The following is a 24,727-nucleotide window of genomic DNA, read 5'->3' on the forward strand; positions in this document are numbered from 1 at the left end:
GAAATTAATATCCTAAAACTTATAAATACAGCGCCTGCTCTTAAATTATAAACAGTAGCGAGTGCTCTAGAGCTCTTTCCCCCAAAATAAATCATTTCTTGTAACAGGCCCACCCACTCCAGTCTATATCTCACCTCTATGACACCAATATTTACCTTTAACGTAAGGTTGCGGACAGTGTAGTAGTCCCAATCCTTCACACTGTTGACAAGAACCTCAACTTTTCCATATATTCCCCTTTTTTCTGGCCAATACAGCACACATTTCTGAAACAGAACGAATAAAACTGAAAAACGTTTGCTCCGTACTCCGTTTTTAGCAATTTATGTCACTTATATACAAAAACAGTTGATCGCAAACAACCTATACGGGTTTGTGCATCTTCAGGATAATTCTATAACGAGGGCACCTAAGATTCAATAACTGGTGTTACTTCGCAACTCATTTGGGTTTACACATAGATCTGCCTTGCGCTCTATTCTATAAAATGAGCACCTAAATTTTATAGCGTGCAACTGAAAAGGGGGCGTGGCCCTGGGAGGGGCATGGGCGGGTCAAGGGCATCCCCAGAATTTAGGCACGACATTTTAGAATACGGTCATTAGTTGTAAGCCAGCATTTACAACAAGTTTCAGGAGGAAGTGCCGTGCCCAAAGTTAGGTGTGAGATCCGCGCTAAGCTAGTATTCTATGAAGGGCGCTCCACGCAGTGCACCGTTTAGAGCAGATCTTCCCAGCACCGTTTATGGAATTTCCCCCCATCCTGTGCGGACTGTCACAATTCGTCTGCTAACCCAAGAAAAAGCATCCAAAAACACTGTGAGGTTTGCAGACCACATAGAGGTCTTTTTTTCATACGCAATGATGAGGGTCCTAAAAACTCATAGGTAACAAATTGAGGGGTCCTTTTACAAAGGCGAGATGAATAGTGACTTGCGGTAGTGTAGGCGTGGGTTTTGGGTGCGCGCGGAATCATTTTTCAGCGCGACTGTAAAAAAAAGGCCTCTTTTTTTCCCCCCTGAAAATGGACGTGTGGCAAAATCAAAATTGCCACGTGCCCATTTTAGCTCTCTGACCTTACTGCCAGCCACAGACCTAGCGGTAAAGAATTTGGGCAGTAAAGACCTATGCGCATCAGATGCCACTTGGTGCACATCTGCTATGCATGTCCGAAAATAAAAAATACAGTTTGCAGACGCGCGCCAAAAATATAATTACCGCAAGAGCCACAAGGTAAGTTCATTTTGGCACGTGTTGGGCATGCGGAGGCGCCTACGTGGCTTAGTAAAAGGGGCCCTGAACTAATTCGTTTTGTCTGGGATGAAAACAAAAATCACAGCATTGCATGAGTTAGCGTCAAATCTGCATCACAGAAATATTTCAGTCCTATACATTCTGTTATATTCAGGATAATAGTGTTTAAATAAAATATTTGGATTAGGCATAGGAAAAAACATTTTATAACTGAGCACCTGCATTCATGTACTACTTGAGTGTGTAAATATACCGAATACCAGCCTTTTCACAGCTTACGTGTACACAAACATGTGTGACAACAGGGCAATTAAGCACTATTATGTAATGGTGAGTTTTGTTTAGTTTCCTGTGTTGTGTAAGGGAATTTTCATTTTGCTGTTTTGTTAAGTGTGCACTATTTGCAAAGTGAGTGCACACTTTTTTGATAGTGCATTTGTGCACACACAATTCACACATCAGAGCACTATTAGAAAAGCGTATGCACGCTTTCTGAAAGTGTGCTCCCTTTGCAAATAGTGCATGCACTTTCTGTGAAAAGTGCACACTCTTTGTGAAAAGTACATGCTTTGTGAGAAGGGCACACTATGAAAAGTGCACACTTTGTGAAAAGTACATGCTTTGTGACAAGTGCACACTGTGAAAAGTGCACACTCTTTGTGAAAAGTATACACTTTGTGACAAGTGCACACTATGAAAAGTGCACACTGTGAAAAGTGCACGCTCTTTTGGAAGCATGCACACTATTAAGCACATGAAAACATTTCAGCTTTATCCTTGTCATTTTGGGAAAAAATAACATGAAACAACATGGGACAATATCATTGACATTTCCAAGGTTGTTTTAAATGAATTCACATCAAGAAGCATATCTCACAGGCACACAGTGGCAAAAGCCTTGTAGTACATCTGGCCCAAGTGCAGATTTAAAGCTCTGATATTCTAAAAGTACAAGTCTAGAGCCTCTGTTTCACACATTCATTCCTCTGATGGAACCTGGCTCTGAATCAAATATTCTGTCCGCAATTCTCTGCATAAATCAACGATAGCAGCTTTGTAAAACATCTTTCTGAATGACACTCTGTTACTGAACAAATATCAATGTCAAATATAGAGTAAGACACATCGAATACATTCTTTAACACAGGACTACAGAACTCAGTCTATTAAATATTTCTGTTAAACATTTCTTAATTTCTCTTGTCCCCAAGACACCTTGTAGGTACTTTTTACAACAAAGGAAAGAGAAATATTGCACTTCTGGAAAATAATCTTAAAAAGGTTGTTAAAAATGGTGCAGTGCATTACCTGGGAGGAGATCCGCCGGCAAGCAGAGAAATCAAACACCCCACGGTAAAAACAGGAAAGTGCTGAGAGTGGGAGAGCGACCAAGGATGCCAGAAACTGGAGGATGTTCGTTAATGAAACTTTTAATAAAATTCTTCATTAACGAACATCCTCCAGTTTCTGGCATCCTTGGTCGCTCTCCCACTCTCTGCACTTTCGCAGTGCATTACCTACCACGAGGCAGTGTAAGGCGGCTCTACTAGTCAAAATATTATTATTTATTTGAATTTTGCTCACACCTTTTGAAGTAGTAGATCAAGGTGAGTTACGTTCAGGTACACTGGGTATTAGTTACTGATCAGTGTCCTCACGAACTTAACTTAACTTACACCTTCCCAACTGCAGAGGAATTAAATACAAAACCTACTATGCATCCAGTTTCTCCTTTTTGGGCAGCCAGCTTTGTGGAATGCTTTGCCAAGATCTATCCGAACAATTAACGTCTATTTACCCTTCAGAAAAATGTTGAAGACACATCTTTTCAAACAAGCTTACACTAACAACCCAACTTAATGTTATCAACCCACCCACCTAACTTTGGTCTGACACTGATAATGACTCCGACATTGATTGTACCCTAGACCCCTTCTCCCTACCTCCTTATACTCATCCCCCAGCCTTTTCTTCCCCATTCTTTCCTACCATACCCCACTCAGTCCCTATTCCTTTTGCCTATCCTATCTTTGTTTACCTTATCCAGTTCATTTATTCTTAAAAACACACTATTATTATGTTTATTACAGTTTGTAATTTTCACAAGACTCTGTAATTTTATTTACTCTGTAAGCCGCATTGAACCTGCTAGATGTGGGAAAGCGCGGGGTACAAATGTAATAAATAAATAAATAGAGGAGAAACCCCTTCAAGAGCTAATTTGACTGGAAACACAAAAATAATCATTGCATAAACATAAAGTCCCAAATTGCCACTTTCTGTTAGTTACGATGATGCTGACCAACCTGCTTGCCATTCTTCTTGGATGAGATATTGGTTGAACAGTGAGACTCGCACAAGCTACGGCTTCAGCTCTGAATCTACAATGGCAACACATTTCAAGAAGGGAAAAATGGACCTTCAGTCACATCATCAACTGTAAGACCTGAACAGTGGTGTGCTGGAGCAGGCTCTCACAGGCTCGCAAGAGCCGGTTGTTAAGTTTTTAAGAATTTTGGGAGCCGGTTGTTAAAGTAGGGCCCTCCATGGCTACTTTAACAACTGGCTCCCAAAATGTGGGCTTGGGCCCCCTGCTGAATTCTCTTTTACTTTGCTGGTGGGGAAGCTGAGCCCTGCCAGCCAAGTAAATAGACTACTGCTGCTCCCCGCTCCTTGTTTCCAGCTCTGAGCAGCAGGCTGGGACTTCTCGAGCATGTGAGAGAAGTTTCAGCCTGCTGTTCAGAGCAAGATGTTGGGAGTGGTGGCAGTCCATTTATTGGCTGCCAGCAAAGGTATGCCTAGCGTGCCCGCACGAAGGGAGGGAGGAGAGAGAGGCAAGTGTTGCTCCCCCCGGCCACCCCTGGCCCTTCCAACTGCAGAGCTGTCTACGTCCAGAGAAAGAGCCTGTTGTTAAAAATTTACCAGCACACCCCTGGACCTGAAGGTCGAGCTCCTGAAGCACTCTGCTCCAGTTAGCCTGTCAATGGTGTTGACTCTCTGGGGAGTTCAGGAACCCCTGGAGTTGTTTTCTTGACTCAACCAGCTGTTTCATTGGAGGTCAGCACTGGGTTGACATTGACAAGGCATTGTTCATGCAAACGGCTTGTAATTAGTGTTCCAGCTACATTTAGCCAAGATATAATAGTTTATTTTAAATGCACATTCCCTGCTGTTTGTATCTCTGCCAACTCTTTGTAAAAGAATTCATGCTTGAAATTTGCTTTTCTGGGCAGAACTTTGTCTCTAGAAATCTCCTGGGACACAGGCGGTGCTCCGAACTGCCCTGAAGTGGAACTCGGGTTTGATTCCCGGCTGTAGCCTTTTGCGGGGCTAGGCGGGTGGAGGGAGTCATAGTTGTTGTGCAACGCTGACACCTAGTGGTTAGATTTGAGGCTCATGATTGCAGGGTTCCACAAGGAGGACTGAAAGGATTGTTGCTGCAGTGACTGGATTTATTTATTAGGATTTGGCTCACACTTATTTCAGCTCAAAGCAGGTTACATTCGGGAACAGCAGGTATTTCCCTGTCCCCGAAAGGCTCACAACTTAATATTTGTAACTGAGGTAATGGCAGGTTAAAAGTTACTTGCTCAAGGTCACAAAGAACAGCAGTGAGATTTGAACCTGGTTTGCTTGCTGCTCTAAATATTAAGGTACTTCTTCACTGGATTAATTTAGTGCCCAATGTTCCCATTAATCTGTTCCCATATGGCTTATTACACAACGCAACAATGATTTTGCTACTGAGAGAAAAACATGTGATTTATACTAAATTGAACCTGCCGATTCCAAATATGAACTCCAAATTTGCCTGACGCGTCTAGATTTTAAGTTATACATGCAAAGCCTATTCACTTATAATATTAATGGTTGGGATGCATTTGTGCTAGTAGTGCAGAACTTCCTTGGGAACAGACGAACTGAAAACTACACTGAACTAGTAGACAACATGCTTAATGCATATGAGCAACTTGGCTGCGAATGTCATTGAAAATGCATTTCTTACATTCCCATCTTGACTTTTTCCCACCCAATTTGGGACACGTAAGTGACGAACATGGAGAGAGGTTCCATAAAGACATTTCTACAATGAAGAACAGATATCAAGTCCGCTGGAACCCCAACATGATGGGGGACTATATGACCGGTCACAAACGCAAAAGCAGATGCCTGAAGCACTTTTAACAATACTGGGCCTTGCTGAAGACAGACTTTTAAACTGGAATGCGAGACTTTTTTGAAATTTTGTTATTCCATTACATTTTCATATGCTGTTTACTGCGAAAACTTTGATGTAGATCAGGTAATTGTTGGAGTAAAACTCGTTCTGTAAAAAATTATTCAATGCTTTCCGAGTGCTTAATTCATTTGGACAAACTTATGCATAACAAAATTTCCTGACGTGTTACAACAATTCTGACTTTGGATTTGGAATACGCGCACTGAATTTAGTATAGGACAAATGGTTTTTGCCCAGTAGCACACGAAAAATGTTTTTTGTTGTTGTGCTGTGTAAGGTAGATCTGGGGAAAGCCATTGCTTACACCTGAGTGTCAGTAGCTTGGAAAATTGCTACTTTTTGGGATCCTGCAAGCTTTATGGACCTTTAGTCCGACCAAATATGGCAAATTTTTATGTTCTTAGGATATAAACAGGTTGGAGATGGTCCACAGAAGATGACCAAAAAGGTGCAGGATGTGCATCAAAAGCTTTTGTAGGATGAGACCTAAAGACTTAATGTGTGTACACTGGAAAACGGGAAAAGATAGAAGAGATGGGGAGTCAGGGTGGGGAAATATAATAGAAGACATTCAAATGTTTCAAAAGTATGATGTACAAGACAGGAACCTTGTTCAGTGGAGAGGAAGTCCTTGAAGAAGAAATCAGTATATGAAACTCTAAAAGAGACAGACTCAAGAGTAACACAAAACATTTCACCCAAAGTGTGATGGATGTATAGAATAACCTCTCAGGAGAGGTGGTGGTGGTGGCAGTGACAAAAAGACTGAATAGTATTCAAAAAATCTGGAATAACTATGGAGGAACTCTACATGGTTAGATGCAAGGATGAGGTCAGAGAACAGCCGAGGCCTCTAAACTGTCCTAAATCCTTGCAAAGGTGAAGATATCCAGGCAAATGGTTCCACCATCAACACACCTAATCTAAGTCTACCAGTCTCAGACACCCTAAAAATCCTTGGAGTCACCATTGATCGACACCTAACACTTGAGAATCAAGCAAAAAACATAACTAAAAAGATGTTCCACTCAATGTGGAAACTAAAAAGAGTCAGACCATTTTTCCCAAGGAATGTCTTCCGCTACCTGGTACAATCACTGGTACTTAGTCATCTGGACTATTGCAACTCACTCTACGCCGGCTGCAAAGAGCAAATACTCAAAAAACTCCAGACAGCCCAGAACACGGCAGCCAGACTTATATTCGGCAAACCAAAATACGAAAGCGCAACACCCCTTCGCGAAAAACTACACTGGCTCCCACTCAAAGAACGCATCACGTTCAACCTCTGTACCTTGGTCCATAAAATCATCCATGGCGACGCCCCAGCCTACATGTCGGACCTAATAGAACTACCACCCAGAAATGCAAAAAAATCCTCCCGCACATTCCTCAACCTTCATCCTCCCAAATGTAAAGGCTTGAAATATAAATCAATGCATGCATCAACCTTTTCCTATACAAGCACACAGCTCTGGAACTCAATGCCACGTAACCTGAAATCGGTCTACGAAATGACCAGTTTCCGCAAACTCCTGAAAACTCATCTCTTCGACAAAATATATCATAAAGAATATCACGCGTAACTCTACAGTCTTTAAGATATCCAGGAACGTTCTCTAATGTCTTTTGCTTTCACACTATCATGTACCTAATGTCTATGACTTTAATACTATCATGTATCTCACCATCATGCACCCAAAACTTCTGCTAACTCAAATGTATACTCTTTTCTATTTCCAGTACTATGTATTTCACCATCATGCACCTAATACTTGCTGTAAAACCAAATGTATATTCTTTTCTATTTCCAGTTTCCACGATGAATTGTAAGCCACATTGAGCCTGCAAAAAGGTGGGATAATGTGGGATACAAATGCAATAAATACATAAATAGGCGCAGCCCTGTAATTAAAAAGGCAGATGCCCTGGTGTCCGCGTATCGTATCATAAGTACATAAGTACATAAGTAATGCCATACTGGGAAAAGACCAAGGGTCCATCGAGCCCAGCATCCTGTCCACTGCAGTGGCCAATCCAGGCCAAGGGCACCTGGCAAGCTTCCCAAACGTACAAACATTCTATACAATCAAGCCATTGTGACATCACTAATGAGGTTGGCTCTTATTGGTGGAATGAGCCACTATGACATCACAATAGGTTAAATCACTGCTCTATGTAATAAAAGTGAGCCAAGTAGAGGACATAAGTACATAAGTAATGCCACACTGGGAAAAGACCAAGGGTCCATCGAGCCCAGCATCCTGTCCACTGCAGTGGCCAATCCAGGCCAAGGGCACCTGGCAAGCTTCCCAAACGTACAAACATTCTATACAATCAAGCCATTGTGACATCACTAATGAGGTTGGCTCTTATTGGTGGAATGAGCCACTATGACATCACAATAGGTTAAATCACTGCTCTATGTAATAAAAGTGAGCCAAGTAGAGGACATAAGTACATAAGTAATGCCACACTGGGAAAAGACCAAAGGTCCATCGAGCCCAGCATCCAATCCAGGCCAAGGGCACCTGGCAAGCTTCCCAAACGTACAAACATTCTATACATGTTATTCCTGGGATTTTGGAGTTTTCCAAGTCCGTTTAGTAGCGGTTTATGGACTTGTCCTTTAGGAAACCGTCCAACCCCTTTTTAAACTCTGCTAAGCTAACCGCCTTCACCACTTTCTCCGGCAACGAATTCCAGAGTTTAATTACATGTTGGGTGAAGAAAAATTTTCTCCGATTTGTTTTAAATTTACTACACTGTAGTTTCATTGCATGCCCCCTAGTCCTAGACATTTCCTATCTGCAGACCACAATGTAAAAATTTACATACACAATCGGCACATAAATATTACAAATATTACAATTACCCCATTTGTGGCACATTCTTTGCAAACCTTTGTGTACATTTAAAGAGTATTGAATAACCCATCCTAGTAAAACAATTATCCGATGCAAGCAAACACCTATGAGTCTGTCAGTTTACTATTTAAGAGATAAAAATAGCAGTTCTTGTAATTAAAGATAATTACATATTTGTTATCTCACAGAGCATAAATGCTTTTCTTTTCAAGGCGTTGATGTCCTTGGTATTTTACCCTTTTGCCATTTTTAATAAGCAGCAAAGATCTACCCATTGGCGATGATATAAATAACTCGTCGTCATTTGAATAAAAGAAACCGAATGAATGCCCAAAAATCTGTTTTCTCCAACATGACTCTTTAGCTCTTTACAATGTGATTATAATAAATGGCTATCCTATATAATAAAAGGCACCTCCAACATTCTGAAGCTGACTGCACGGCTGAGGCATTCCTGCTCTCTGTATCCATCTCCTGAATTGACATCACGTACTTCCGGGTTCGTCACAAGCAGAAGTGACCAACCACACGAGGTTTCTCGGCTTCAGAATGTTGGAGGTGTATTCTATTAAATAGGATTGGTCAGTTCCTTGAAGCACAGCCAGAGCTCAGCGTCCTGCACAGTAACGCTCAGACACCAGAAAGAGAGGGGGGGGCCTGACACCAGAGAGAGGGAGGGAAAGGGGGCCTGACACCGGGGGGGGGGGGGGGGGGGAGGTATCTCTGTCACATGTACATTCTCTCTCTCACACACTGTCTCTCACACACTCTATGTCTCACACTGTATCACATTCACTCTCTATGTGTCAAACAGTCACTCACACACTCTCTTGGTCTCATACACTCAGTCTCACAGAGAGTCTGTGTCTCACACACACTCTCTCTCTCTCTCTCGCACACACTGTATCTGTGTGAAACACACACTCTCTCTGTCTCACACTGTGTCTCACATACGCACTTGCACGCACTCTCATTCTCACACACACACACTCTCTCTCTCACAGACACACTCGCACCCAGACTCACTCTCTCGCTCTCTCACACACACACACTCGCACATTCACTCTCTCTCACACACACAGTCACTCTCACATACAGTCTCTCAAACATACACACTCCGAGGAAAACCTTGCTAGCGCCCGTTTCATTTGTGTCAGAAACGGGCCTTTTTTTACTAGTTTATTTATAATAGACTGAAATTAATTACATGAAGAGCATCTTGCAAAAGTAATACCAAGTGTACATAGATACAAATAGAAAAAAAAAATCAGTACATACAGTAAACACAGTGTCCCTCTATCATTACACATCTCAGAAAGATCACTACGTAAGGAGAAGTAAGAAAGGAAATAGATGGCAGAAAAATGAAAAGAAAAAAATGAATTCCAAAAAGGAAAGTGGGAGCTAAGGGAAAACATAATCAGAACGTTTCTCCCCCTAAGTAGGAAAGCAGGAGCAACCCCCCCCCCCCCCACCCCCACCAGGAGCTAAAGGGGAGAAAGCAGGGCACATACCCCCTGAAAAGCTACTCAGACCTTATCACAACCTAAAAACTCAAAACATAATTTCAAAGAACGTTTCTGTCATCCAAAAAGTTCTGCCTTTGCTGGGAATAATAAAAAACTAGTAAAAAAAGGCCCGTTTCTCAAAGAAATGAAACGGGCGCTAGCAAGGTGATGACTTTCCGCGATTAATGTTTTAAATGGAAAATGACCCCTTCTCCTGACTTCCCATACACTTCCCACTGATAGTTCCCTCGATGTCGCGTACCGTTACCGGACGCTCCTCCCTTCTTCCCATACACTTCCGTCTGATAGGTCCCCCGACGTCGCGTACCGTTGCCTGGCAACTGTGCACCATAGCCTTCACTCACAGAAAATGACCCCTTCTCCTGACGCTCCTCCCTTCTTCTCATACACTTCCTTCTGATAGTTCCCTGGACGTCACGTACCGTTGCCTGACGCTCCTCCCTTCTTCCCACACAGTTCCCTCTGATAGGTCCCTCGACGTCGCGTCTGTGTACCGTTGCCTTCACTCACAGAAAATGACCCCTTCTCCTGACACTCCTCCCTTCTTCCCATATACCTCCCTCTGATAGGTCCCTCGACGTTGCAACTGTGTACCGTTGCCTTCACTCTCAATGTTCCGCCCACGACATCATCACGTTTTGACGCGACAGCGGGGCAGAGAGAGATGTGACAAACTTACGAATGTTACGAAGTTACGAATGTTATGAACCCTTCACTGAAGCCACAGAGTCAGCTTCAGAACGTTGGAGGTGCGTTTTGTTATAGAAGATATATACAAAGGTACATTTGGCATAGCACATGAGCTCGGAATGCAAATGTCTATGTCAGGATGCACTCAATTCTGGCAGTATTTTACAAAAGGCTCTGTACAGAAATGAAGCGGCCAAGATGGCATCTGGAAGCAGATCGAGATGAAAGTGAGTTAAAGAAACGTTCCTCAGGCATACCTCATTTTTTTCTTTCAGTTTGGTGATCATGACAATGACCGGGGCATCCTCTTGCCAAACCATCTGCCAGAAGTCGTTCACGGTGTTAATCATGGGACCTTGGGTAGCAATGAAGGTTTTTGCCTCACCACCATATCCCTGAATGAAGAAATACAGATAAAACGTTGTTTTTAGTTTTTGTCTTGTACACTGCACAAATCTTAACTGTAGTACATTTTTCCAAGATGGCCTCTATAGTCCTGATAACACTCAGGTCAGGTGCAAGAGAACAGACAAGAGTATAGGAGAGTGTGAAATGAAAGAGCAAGACTGTCGCAACGTCATAACAATACCATGTATGTGGGCACTTTTATCCCGTACATGATAAACCTACTCTTCAAATGTAAATACTGGGCATTGTTCCCTTTTGAAAATTGGCGGTCACAAAATACGCATTGCTAAAATCATGTATATACTTAAAGTCTCCTCACCGAGGAAGTGGCTGAACCAGGGGCGTAGCCAGACTTCGGCGGGAGGAGGGTCCAGAGCCCAAGGTGAGGGGGCACATTTCCCCCCCCCCCCCCCGGTGCCGCCGACCCACCCGCCGCCATTGCCGACACCCCCTCTGCCATTACCGACCCCCCCGCCGCCACCACCAACTTTGATCCCCCCCACCGACGACCCTCTCAACCCCCCTCCTGCCGCCAGCCCTCCCCCACCACCGCCGTTGCCTACCTTTGCTGGCGGAGGACCTCAACCCGCTCTAGCCAAGGTCCTCTTCTTCCTTCATTCTGTTTCTGAGTCTGCCGTCCTGCACGTGCAGGACGTCAGTCTCAGAAACAGAACGAAGGAAGAAGAGGACCTCGGCTGGCGGGGGTTGGGGTCCCCCGCCAGCAAAGGTAGGCGACGGCGGGTTGGCGGCGGGAGGGGGGGTCGAGAGGGTCATTGGCAGGGGGGTCCAGGGCCAAATCTACAGGGGCCCAGGCCCCCGTGGCCCCACATAGCTACGCCATTGAATCCGTTAAAGACACAAATGTACAGGTGTTAACCCGGCTTGGAGTACACTTGCTAAAGAAGCCTGAATGTCAGGGGAAGGTCATTTTCAATCATGTCATTCTACTCAGGCAAACTGGCAGACAGTACCGTACCACCAGCAACCTGCCAGCAGTGACTTGAGTGGGTTTTTTCCGAACCTGTAATGTTTTAGTCCCAACCCAGCTAGTCCAAGAGGACCACTGTGTCAATGTGTTTTTTTTATCCCCTCTCATGCAGGTCCAGTCAAACCCAGTAAGCGGGGTAAGCGCCGCAGGGGGGCACCTGCCTTCAAGGGCACCGCTGCGGCGCCATACCGCGCCACCCTTGGTGCTTTAAATCTTTAATTTACCTCCGGTTCCAGCAGCCGCATCATTTGAAAGCCCTGCCCCGTCTCTAGCCTTCCCTCCCTTCGTGAGTTCGTTCCACAGTCCCGCCTTCTGACATCATTTCCTCGAGGGCGGGACTGCAGAAGGAACTCACAAAGGGAGGGAAGGCTAGAGACGGGGCAAGGCTTTCAAATGACACGGCTGCTGGAACGGAAGTAAATTAAAGATTTAAAGCACCAAGGGCGGCGGGGGATGGGGGCGAAGGAGAATCGCTGGACAGGGGCAGGGTGGGAGAAGAGGGAAAGGAGATGCTGAGGGGGGGGGGGCGCGGGTGCCGGAGGGGGGGGGCATGTGCGGGCGCCAACTCATAGTCTGCAGGGGGCGCCAGAGACCCTAGGACCGGCCCTGCTCTCATGTTTTGTCATCATCACCTTTCTGGCCATCAACAAACTGCCAACATTGACCTAGCTGGTTTTTGGGGAGCCGCAGCCTAATGTTTCTGACCCAGCTATCCTACTGCTAAGTCATGTTCCTTTTAACCTCTCTGATGTGATCGTGTCCTCTCCCCTGACTCCTGCTCTTGAGGGATTTCCTGAACTTCCCTACTCTGGACATCGTTCCAACCCTGTCCTTGATATCTGTCCCTAGCATGCTTGAACTCTGTCGGGGGCATGAAGGTATGCTGCTGCTACGTTGTAACTGGCTTTCTTTCCAAGGAGGTTGCTGTAAGGACCGCTAAGATGCGATGAAATGCACACATCTGGCCAAAGGACGATAATACTTAACTCACTTCCAGAAGAAGCAATGTATTTCAATGTTTTATTACTGGCATTGGTAATGCAATCCAAACTAATACTACTTGACAAGAACACCCCAGTAATTTCGAAATCAGCTTCCGTTCTGTCTTCCTGCAGGGTAGGGCCTAATCCATTCCATGATTTAGATAGTGCTCTTACCTTAATATAGTTAGCATTTATGTAGGTGCTTAATGAATCATTTAAGTTCTTTGGTTTCAAGCAGACGCGGCTTAGAGGATCTAAGAAAGAGAAGGGACATGAGAACGAAAAATTAAACAAGGAACTGAAATAGTCACTTTGAGTTTCATCCAACAAAACTAGACACGCTACAGTACCTTGCAAAAGTCCTCACATCCTTGTATATTTTTCACATTCTGCTGTCTAAAAATTGTAGTTCGAAATGCATTTAAAGAAAAGTTTGTTTCACTGATCTATACCAGAGATTTTCAACCTTTTTCATATCACGGCCCACTGACAAGGCACTAAAATTGTCAAGGCACACCATGAGTTTTTTTAAGGATATATGTCCTCTCCACCAGGGCCAGTCAAACCCAGTAAGCGGGGTAAGCACTGCAGGGGGGCGCCTGCCTTCAAGGGCGCCGCTGCACCGCCATACCACGCCGCCCTTGGGGGTTTAAATCTTTTATTTACCTCCGTCCCAGCATCCACGTCATTTCAAAGCCCTGCCCGTCTCTAGCCTTCCCTCCCTTCGTGAGTTCGTTCCTGCAGAGTCCCGCCTTCTGACGTCATTTCCTCGAGGGCGGGACTCTGCGGGAACGAACTCATGAAGGGAGGGAAGGCTAGAGACGGGCAGGGCTTTGAAATGACGCGGACGCTGGGACGGAGGTAAATTAAAAAAAAGACTTAAACCACGCAGGGTGGCAAGAAGAAAAAGGGGGATGTTGGGGGGGGAGAAGAGGGCGGGCACGTGGCCATAAATGGGAGGGGGATGGGGACGATGGAGAATCGCTGGACAGGGGCAGAGTGGGAGAAGTGAGAAAGGAGATGGGGGCTGGGGCGCAAACTGATAGTCTGCAGGGGGGCGCCAGAGACCCTAGGACCGGCCCTGCTCTCTACCCACTTCTTGCCCTGCCCTGCCCCCTTGAGTTGCTCCCCCCTCACACACACAAACTTAACTTTAAAAAAAAAAAAAAACACTAGTCTATAATATTGTTTGGTAAAGGCAAGATAAAAATGTAAGAGCTCCGGAGAAATGAGAAAAGAAACAACAACAAAAAAGAAACAGGACGAAAAATCCAGCAGTCAACTGCAGAAGGAAGAGGCTTCAATAACAGCTTTAATTGTCACTTTATTTACCCTGACAAGGGTTACCATATGTCCGGTTTTACCCGGACATGTCCTCTTTTTGAGGACATGGCCGGGCAACTGGGCGGGTTTTGCCAGCCTGTCCTATCCTAATGGTGTCCTATCCTAGCCTCCCCTCCCCTTACCTCACTCTACTGCCCTGGTGGTCTAGTGACCTCTTCGGGGCAGAAAAGAGCCCCCTCTTCTTTCCTGCCCGGAGCGCTGCCCTGCATTCTGTTCCCCTTGCAATGCTGAGTGCTGACGGTCCCGGCGCTGATTCAAAATGGCCGCTGAGATTTTCCAAAACTACTTTCCTCATGTGTACGCCGTCAGAACAAGACGTGTATCACCTCAGAGTCATCAATTATTTAACAGCCACTGCTAATGACTCAGAATTGATGACTCTGAGGCGATACACGTCTTGTTCTGACGGCGTACACACGAGGAAAGTAGTTTTGGGAAAATCACTGTTGAGTTTGACAAGTTTTCAGAAGACTTTGCCATGTTCCTGCATTTTTTGCAGCAACTGTATTCAGGGACTCCTGAGGCAGGCCGGAGTGGCCGAAACACGGGTCGTGTCGAGTCCACATTGTTTTAATAAACTTTTGCTGTGAACTTTTTTTAGTCCAGTAGAAGTTCTTAGGCATCATCTTTTCTGTCTCCTTCGCTGTGACATTGCTAACAGACCCCTGATGCAGGCACTTGCGAAACACAGGCAGTGTCGGGTCTTTGAATAAATCTACTTCCTCTGGAATTTGGCTCCACCTCATTGTTCTGTCTGTGGCCTCACACACTTTCGTTGCTCCAAAATTTACTGTGCTGCTGTTTTCCTTCTCATCTGCCTGGTTTGCACTAAAACGAAATGACCCAAATGAAATGAAAATGTGTATCCCAAATCATGTTGCAAAGGCAGGCGGCGTACTGGAGTTCCATTGGACAAAGTGCAATTCATGAGGAGGCCTTGCATCTAGAATAAAGATAGGGGCCCGATACTCCAAGGATTTATGCTCCTAACTTTGAGAGTTATGCTCATAAATTGGTCTCTTTGACAGTGCTGTAGCGAGGGCGGCTGACACCCGGGGCGGTTCGCCGCTGTGCACTCTCCCTCGGCACATGCACGCACCCCCCCCCCAGAGCACGCACCCCCCCCCCCGAGCGCATTCTTACCAAAGGGGATGGGCGGGAGGGCCGCTTCGCCCCGAAAGCACTTCGCTGGGAGCTGCGTCAGCTCCGCTGGTTCCCTGCTATCTCTGCCCCGGAACAGGAAGTAACCTGTTCTGGGGCACAGAAAGCAGGGAACCAGCGGAGCCGACACCCCCCCAGCGGCGTGCACCCGGGGCGGACCGCCCCACCGTCCCCCCCTTCCTATGCCACTGCTCTTTGAAAATTTACTAGGGCTGAGTATATAAATTTCTACTCAAAATTTCACTAAACTCTTAAATTTAGGAGCATAAAAAGTGGGTGGTCACAAGGGTGGATTTAGAGTGGGAAAAGTACTTGGCTCACAAATTAGTCTCTCAAATCTAGGCAACTGAATGGCAGACTTAAATTTGTAAGCATAACTTTTAAGCTCCTAAATTAAGATGAATTTTCAGCTGAAAATTTATGCTCCTAAGCTTGACTGAAAATAGGGCCTTAATTTAGGAGACTAACGTAGATGCATACATTTAGGAGCTCAACATTTCAGTTACTCATGTCAACTAGGTGTTGACATGAGTAACTGAAATAGCGTGTACTAACACACAATCATACAACATGAAATGAAACTAAAAACACCGGAACAAACCAAACCAAAGTGAAACAGAAATGATAAAAAAAACGAATGAAACACAATAAAACAAATGAAGCTTTTCTGCCTGCACACCACTTATAGCTTCTGATTTGGCATCATAATAAATTGATCTAGCAAGGTCGTAAGGCCGACCTATCAACCCTAATGGAAAGCGGAGTAAGCGTGCTTAGAGTCACGTACAAAATCATTAATTTCATTCGAGCCTTCCGTTTGCAGCACTGCTAGAAAGACCGTCTTATCTAATATGTTAATATTGGAGTGGAAATTACTGGGGTATCTGAGTTAAAGCTTCTTTTTTTCCTGCCTTTCCAGACCTTGCTAGACTGTGATAATTTCCTTTTTCTTAACAGTGTGAGGACAGGAAGCCTCCCATTTCTCTTCGGTACAGCATGCTTAAGGTGTTTCCACAAACACACGAGGTTACGCGGTTCTGCAAAATACACCCACTTCCTTCAGCAACTGAACTGCGCACTGTGTGACCCTTATAGACTGTGACCTCTGACATGTTCTTGAAGTTGAAGTCATCAGCTCACATAATTTTCATTTTTTTTTAGGTGGAAATCATTTTCTAGCATTACGCACTCCTGAATAAGGGATGCAGGACTCTTTTAAAAATGTTAAGACTTAAATATATTTGTCAACATTTGCTTATTTCCGATCTGAAGAAGGAGGGTTACCTTCAAAAGCTAAAACCAAAAAAATGTATTAAGTTAGTCCAATAAAAATGGTATCATCTTATTTTCTCTTCTATGTTTTTGATTTATTTCGATTACCTGGAAAATCTTCTGAATGGTTTTGGAGTTTCGCAAAATGTTTCTTTCCTTTAAAGGTAGGGGATGGGGGGGGGGGGGGGTTGTAGGGAAGAGTTTCAAAAATGCAGGGAGAGAAGTAGAATAAACAAATGCTCGGTGTTGTAGAGGTCAGGGTACTTACTCTTCCTGAACAAATTCTCAAAAAGCAGAGATATTCTGGTTTTTACCAGACACACCCACCTTTAAGAATGGAAATGCTGACATGAGAGCAGAAAAGTATTATAGAAAACAGGAGACTGCACTTGGCGGAAACCACTAATCCCACTTAAACCTTTTTCCTTTATCTTTCTCTTTACTGCTTTTTCTTTCCCTCTTTTTCTTTTTGTAGGAATGATCCCTCTTCTACGAATATTGTCAACGTATCCTTGAACATTCTGAGCATGTGTTTTAGGATCGGAGTGCTTGGACGCTTTGATTCACATCATTATACAAAGGTTGCTTTCTAAATAAAAGTTGACTTTATTCACGGCCACTGGCTGCTGTTGTTGCCGCTCCTGCTTTCTGGTCAACCTCCTGACTTTCCAATTCTAATTTCTACCTCAACATTTTATGTAGAACTGGTCTTTGGGAGAGTTGTTTCAGCAGGAAAAAGCACCCACAGAAAATGGGGTGCAAGTATCCGAAGGTATTTTTTTCCCCCCCAAAGGTATCCTTTCACCTGAAAACTGATGCAAAGTCCACAGGTAAGAAGTATCTCTAGACTTTCCAACAAGGCGGACAGTGTAAGAACCAACCTCCAAGAGATATACTGGAGAATTTGAGAGTGATTAATGACTCTTAACAAACCAAGCAACAATTATGAAAAGGCATCAGGAATATTGGCTTGCTTATACCATGTAAGCAAAGAATTCACCATTCTATCTTAAAATACGCAATTTGTGCTGGAGATTATCCACTTTTACAACTTACTTGGCAAAGACCAAGTCCATAACAGCTTCCATGTCAATTCTGTCTCTAACTATGTGCTCATGCAGCTGTAATAGGCAGATGATCAGAAGCTCCGCGCTGTTCCAAACAGTGCTCTGAAAATAATGTCGGAATAACACGAGGTATACCACCCCTACGTTCAGCGCTAATAGCATGGAAATATAGGCAAGCTATTAGCTCTGATTATAGGGGAAAAGTGCAGGATTGTAGTAGTGTCCATTGCGCCTAAATCTACATGCCAGGATTTATGCCATGTTTTAATTGGTGTAAATGGACGCACGTAGTTTTGGGCACTGGGATATCAACTAAGCGTATTCTAGGCGCAGCTTATAGAATACACTTAGGCGTAAATGTGTTCCATGCAGATTTTTTAGGCGCCATATATAGAATCCCCCCCCCCCCTTAAGCTGTTAAGTGCCGATATTGAACAGTTAACCGCCTTAAGTGGCCAAATCGCACCATGTAAAAGTTAGTCTTATCTTTATGCGGTGTCGCTTAACTGCTGAATATCACACTTAACTGCTTAGCAGACAGCTGGCCACATAAACCCAGATATCCAACACTGCTGACCAGGGGCGTAGCCAGATTTCGGCGGGAGGGGGGGTCCAGAGCCTGAGGTGAGGGGGCACATTTTAGCCCCCACCGGTGCCGCCAACCCCCCTCCCCCGCCATTTTTGACCCCTCCCGCCCCCCGGCGCCAACCCTTTCAACCTCCTCTTCCTGTTGCCACCAACCCTCTCCCGCCGCCGCCGTCGGGTACCTTTGCTGGCGGGGGTCCCCAACCCCCGCCAGCCGCAGTCCTCTTCTCTGGTGCGGCCGTGTTGCTGATCTGCAAGGGCAGGCTTCTGTTTCTGTGAGTACGTGCAGGATGTCAGACTCACGAAAACAGAAGCCTGCCCTTGCAGATCAGCAACGCGGCTGCGCCAAAGAAGAGGACTTCGGCTGGCGGGGTTGGGGACCCCCGCCAGCAAAGATACCCGACGGCGGCGGTGGCAGGGGAGGGTTGGTGGCGGGAGGGGGGGTCGAAGGGGTTGGCAGCGGGGTGACAAGGGCCAAATCTACGGGGGCCCATGCCCCCTTGGCCCCATGTAGCTACGCCCCTGCTGCTGACTGGACACGGCTCAACATTGAATAATGCCACTGGTGGCTAACAATAACCATGCCGCTGCTAGCTGAAAATCTACCCCTCTGCGATCAGAGTTGTTATTTGCTACCGCTGAAAATGTTTAATAAAGATACTGAATTAATAATAAAAAAAAAAAAAGAAGAACTTACTTGGCAAAATTGTTTTATATCGGTTTTTAGTTCCATGATTTGAAATGTCGATTTCTTTAGGATCCACAAAGTTCATTGGTATTTCCTGTACAGATAAATGAAAATAACTTGGGAGTGTTGAAGAAGTCATGATAAAATGGAACGTGGTTGAAGCAGAATTGCCTGGTGAAGCTGACATCACTGACTGTTGGTGGATTTACAATCCTAGTGGTGAAATCCTAACCCTCCTAACCAGGGCCGCCGAGAGACTAAGTCAGGTCTGGGCCAAGGCCAACCCCTCTCGCTGATGCTGCAGTCCCCGGTCTCACCTGCCTGCCCTCAGCTCCGTCCGTCACCGGGACCCCTGCAGTAAAATCGGGAGCGCCTCAGCTCCGTTTGGAAAGGCAGATCGCCTTCCTTCGGGCCTTCCCTCGCTGTGTCCCGCCCTCGTCTGATGTAACTTCTGGTTTCCACGAGTGCAGGACGCAGGAAGGGCCCGAAGGGAGACGATCTGCCTTTCCAAACAGAGCTGAGGCGCTGCCGATTTTAATGCAGGGGGCCTGGTGGCAGACAGAGCCGAGCCCCCCTTGGAGGCTTGGGCCCAGGGAATTTTGTGCCCCCTGCCCCCCCCTCTCGGCGGCCCTGCTCCTAAGTAACCTGGTCCTTCACTCTTCACGTAACCGTAAATACGACTCACTAAGGGGTCCTTTAACTACAAGGCATTAATCCGTGGTTAGCGTGTGGCAACAGGCTACTGCAGATCGTGTTGAAGCGCTTTGCGGTATTTTACCTGTTTGCACGCAGTAACCCACGCGTTAATGGTTTTTTAAAAATATTTTTGGGAGGGAGGTGTCATGGGCGGGGAATGTGCATTCCCGCATTATCCAGCTAATGCGTTAGGATTAGCTTGCATTAACCAGATAACGCAGAGTTAACGAGAGAAGAGGCAGTAAGTGGTCCCTCATTAACTCTCAACATGTTCTGTACGCAAATGGGAACATTAACACACCACCTGCAATAAAAAATACTAGGAATGACCCTTCTTGGGACAGCGTTAGTTTTGGCCTTGCCTCATGTTACCATCATGATGAACCTGCGTTAAGCCCAAAACTTAACGTACTTAGTATTGAATATGCCCGATCTACAGCTTAACATTGTTATCCTTAATTATCTTACTTTTGCCAAAGAAAAGATAAAAAGCTTTCATTATACTTTCTGAATTGGGGGGGGGGGGGGGGGGGGGGTATCATAGTGGCCTGTGTGTTGCCTACTTTATGAACCAGGGGTGGAGTGACAATGTTAGGGGTCATCGGACAGTAAGGGTCACTGGGGCCCCCCGGCCACTGCCCACCACCCCACTGCTGCACCGCCACCCCCTCCCGCACACTACAGCCCCCCTACCGCCGCACTTGCCGCCTCCCTCCCACACACTACAGACCCCTGAGCAAAAGTGGGCCCTCCCCGGTCCTACCTTGAAGGGTCCTGGTAGTCTAGTGGCTTCTTCGAGGGCAAGAAAGAACCCCATTCTTTCCTGCCCGCTATCGCTACTCTGCTCGGCACTGCTGTGTTTTCAAAGCAGGAAGTCTTGACAGTCATTTTTAAAACATGGCGCCGCCGTCAGGCAGAGTAGCGGTAACGAGCAGGAAAGAGTGGGATTCGTTCCTGCCCCAGCAGAGGCAACTAGACCACCAGGCCCCTGTAGGGAGGACTGGGGAGGGCCCAATGAGGCGGGGGGAGGGGCTGTAATGTGCGGTGTGCGGTGGCAGCAGGCTACTAGGCAGAGCAGGATGTCAGAAACAGAAGGAAGCCTTTTGTGAGAAGAAGAGGACCTCGACTGGCGGGGGTTGGGGTACCCCGCCAGCAAAGGCAGGCGACGGCAGGTTGGCAGAGGGAGGGGGTCGAGAGGGTCGTCGGCAGGGGGGGGCAAAGTTGGTGGTGGCGGGGTCGGCAATGGTGGGGGGGGGGTGGCAGCACCGGGGGGGGGGGGCTAAAATATGCCCCCTCACCTTGGGCTCTGGACCCCTCTCCCACCGAAGTCTGGCTACGCCCCTGCCCAGTTGCTCAAATGATCAGTCTGCCTCTGCTATAAACAAAAGTAGAGGCGTATTTTCCTGTATAGAATACAAGATGAAGTAGTCAGATATCTAGGAGAGGTACTGGATTTAACTGTGTTTGCTGGGCAAAACTGACTCTTCAGTCTTATTTATATCACAGAATGAAACTAGGACAAACCTTTTTGTGCGTCTACTTGTTCCCTCGTCTTTAGATCTGTTTTAATTAGTCTATCGGTGTTTCTTTGCATCCATCTGCTCTATCACGTATTCCACTAGTGATCATGAGATTTCCTCAGAAACACTCCAGTGGGGATTTACGACATTAATGGAAGCAGAGGAAGAGGGACAGAAACTTTGTTGGCAAAATATTTTTTCCAGAGTTTCTAACATGAAATCTTGGGATTTCTTTTCAACGAACTGGGCAAGAAGCAGTTGGGAAATCATTTTAACCATTCAACATGGATTCATAAAATAAATCAGAGAAATACATATATAAATCCAACCAATCAGAAATCAACTCACATGACAATGAAAAATGCGTTACCCAAGGTGCACTGGGAAAGAATGCATTGGGGACACGTACGTGCAAGAACCTGACCTACCATGAATTCTGCATGGAGCAGGTGGGAATTTGCAACTGTCTCTCGCAACTGCTGTCTGGTCAGTACTCGGCTTGCGGACTGCAGATACTCCACTGCGACTTTTTCACGTGGCGTAGGCACTGCGTTAAAAGGTTCAACAGTTCCCAAACCACTCATGTCCAAAGTAAGAGACACATTGGACCCTCGCCTAGAAATAATTAAAGATAACAAATGAGCAGACAATAACATGAATTAGTTAATATTGATTATACTACATCATTACTCTAAATAGTAAGTCAAGTTGAAAGAAGACCTGAGCAGTGGCATAGCCCAGTGGCGTTCCTAGGATGGCTGACACCCGGGGCGGATCGCCGATGCACCCCCCCAGGTGCAGCGTGACCCCCCCACCCCCGACGAAAGGACACACCTCCCCCCGGTGAAAGGACACCCCCCCCCCCCCGGGGGCATTTTACCCGCTGGGGGGGGGGGGGGTGCCGCGCGCCTGTCGACTTCGCTCGTTCCATGCTCCCTCTGCCCCGGAACAGGAAGTAACCTGTTCCGGGGCAGAGGGAGCACGGAACGAGCGGAGCAGACAGGCGCGCGGCACCCCCCCCAGCGGAGTGCACCCAGGGCGGACCGCCCCCCCCTTGGTACGCTACTGGCGTAGCCACAGGTGGGCCTGGATGGGCCAGGGCCTACCTAATTAGGGCTCAGGCCCACCCAACAGTAGCACACATTTAGTGGTAGCTGGTGGGGATCCCAAGCTCCACCAACTGAAGGCTTCCACCTGATGGAAATTAAAACGCTGCTTTCCTCAATACCAGCACCTGTGCATGCTCAGTTTTCAGCGCATGCGTGCTGCAGACTGCCAAGGTGGAAAGAAGCGTTTTCCTGCCAGTTGAGATTTTTTTTTGGTGGTGGTTGGGTGGGGGGGGGGGGGGAAGAACACTTGGTGCCCACCCACTTCTTGCCTAGGCCCACCCAAAATCCGTTTTCTGGCTACGCCCCTGGACCTGAGGTCTATTGAGTTCAACCTTTCACAACTCATAAGCAGCAAGGGCTCTTTTTACTAAAGTGCATCAGATTTTGCAGCTACCATGGCTTAACACAGAAAATTAATGCATGGTTGCAGTAAATGGTGCTTGGGCCCCCCAAGTCAGGCTCGGCCCCCAAAGCAGGGGTGTAGCCAGACAACAGATTTTGGGTGGGCCTAGGCAAGAATTGGGTGGGCACCAAGTGTTCTCCCCCCCCCCCCCAAAACAGCTGGCGGAAAAATGCTTCTTTCCACCTTGGCAGTCTGCAGCAGGCATACGCTGAAAACTGAGCATGTGCAGGTGCCAGTATTGTGGAGAGTAACGTTTTTGTTACCATTAGGGGGAAGTCTTCAGCTGGCAGAGCTTGGGATCCCCACCAGCTACTGCTAAATGTCTGCTACTGTTGGGTGGGCCTGAGCCCTAAGTGGGTGGGCCCCGGCCCACTCAGGTCCACCTGTGGCTATGCCACTGACCCAAATTCTACTGATTTGGCTGGTGGAAATATTACAATGTCTCTCTCATATCTGCTCCCTTCCACATTTCTTCCATGTTTAGATCTTTCAGTCTGTTTCTATGTGCTTTATGAGAAAGACCCTGAAAACAGGTGCCAAGTCCGCTGACACTTTGTACCTGAGAACAGCTCCCCTTAATTCAGCAAAAGTAATTGTGCTACAGAACATCGCAAGCACTTTTAGCAGGATTCAGTTAAATCAAGTTTCAAACAACTGATTTAGGTACTTCTCTACTACAGAGCGTTAGGTTGTTGCATTTAAAGCATATTAACGGTACAGGTGGAACTTGATTCCAGACAGAATCCAACACTGGTGTCATCGGACTGTTGGAGGCTTTGTGCCAGCAGAGGTACCCCTGGTCATACTTGGTGGTCCTGTCCCAAGGCCAAGGCTTTCTGGAAGAGTGTACAGTACCAGATTTGTCACTGTACGGGTCATTGGGTACCGTGGGACCCAAGGATGTTTCTATTCAATAGAGCTATACTGGGTTTGAAGCGAGCCCAGGTACCATCAGTACATCATTTGCTCAATGCTGTGAAATTGACCCTGGTGACTTGGAAAAGGGTGGAACATAAGTACATAAGTAATGCCATACTGGGAAAAGACCAAGGGTCCATCGAGCCCAGCATCTTGTCCACGACTGCGGCCAATCCAGGCCAAGGGCACCTGGCAAGCTTCCCAAACATACAAACATTCTATACATGTTATTCCTGGGATTTTGGATTTTTCCAAGTCCGTTTAGTAGCGGTTTATGGACTTGTCCTTTAGGAAACCGTCCAACCCCTTTTTAAACTCTGCTAAGCTAACCGCCTTCACCACATTTTCCGGCAATGAATTCCAGAGTTTATTTACACGTTGGGTGAAGAAATATTTTCTCCAATTTGTTTTAAATTTACTACAGTACTCTATACATATTTGGTCAGCTAAACTGATCTATATTTATAGAATGGCGAAGCTCATAGGTAAGAGACACATGACCAGATGGAGGAAACTCTGTCCTCAATTATCCTGAGGTTGTTTGAAAGTACTTTGGAGATGTTGAGGGGGTGGGTGAGTTTGAGGTGTTGCTGATGGGGCGGAAGGTAGAGGGGAAAATTTGGGGAGTCTGTTAGATGGGGTTAAAACACAAAAATAGTGAGGTTGATGTTAGCATTGATGTTTGATTTTGAGTTTTGATAGCTTTACTCTGTCGTTTTTGTGTATACTAGTTACATTGGAATGTTTTATACTTTCATGACTGGTTGTTTTTGTCAATAAAACCTCCTTTAATTAAAAAAAAAAAATCTGTCTCACTACTGCATTCTTACTTACCGGTAGAGCTTTGAGCATCTTATAGTGATACCCAAATCCAATGCATTACAGTAGTCAAGTCTCATCAGTATCAATGTTTGCAGACATTTACAGGGGTGGAGTTTGCACGTCCAGCCACTCCGGGACAGATGCAAGTGTCCACACCTGCAAGTATTCTATAAAGACAACCAGG

At 46.0% G+C, this 24,727-nt stretch overlaps 1 protein-coding gene across 1 annotated transcript in view; it reads right to left on the reverse strand.

The window, feature by feature from the left end:
- PTPRR (protein tyrosine phosphatase receptor type R) overlaps positions 1-24,727 on the reverse strand; it is a 129,755-nt gene that overhangs the window by 18,219 nt on the left and 86,809 nt on the right. The window contains exons 7-11 of the mRNA XM_030214430.1: positions 21,720-21,906; positions 19,085-19,169; positions 13,133-13,212; positions 10,837-10,974; positions 156-266 (exon numbers count right to left, since the gene is read on the reverse strand). Coding sequence (XP_030070290.1) covers positions 156-266; positions 10,837-10,974; positions 13,133-13,212; positions 19,085-19,169; positions 21,720-21,906 — 601 coding nt within the window. The remainder of the gene's footprint in view (positions 1-155; positions 267-10,836; positions 10,975-13,132; positions 13,213-19,084; positions 19,170-21,719; positions 21,907-24,727) is intronic.

The sequence above is a fragment of the Microcaecilia unicolor genome, chromosome 9 (assembly GCF_901765095.1).
Source record: "Microcaecilia unicolor chromosome 9, aMicUni1.1, whole genome shotgun sequence".
Lineage (NCBI taxonomy): Eukaryota > Metazoa > Chordata > Amphibia > Gymnophiona > Siphonopidae > Microcaecilia > Microcaecilia unicolor.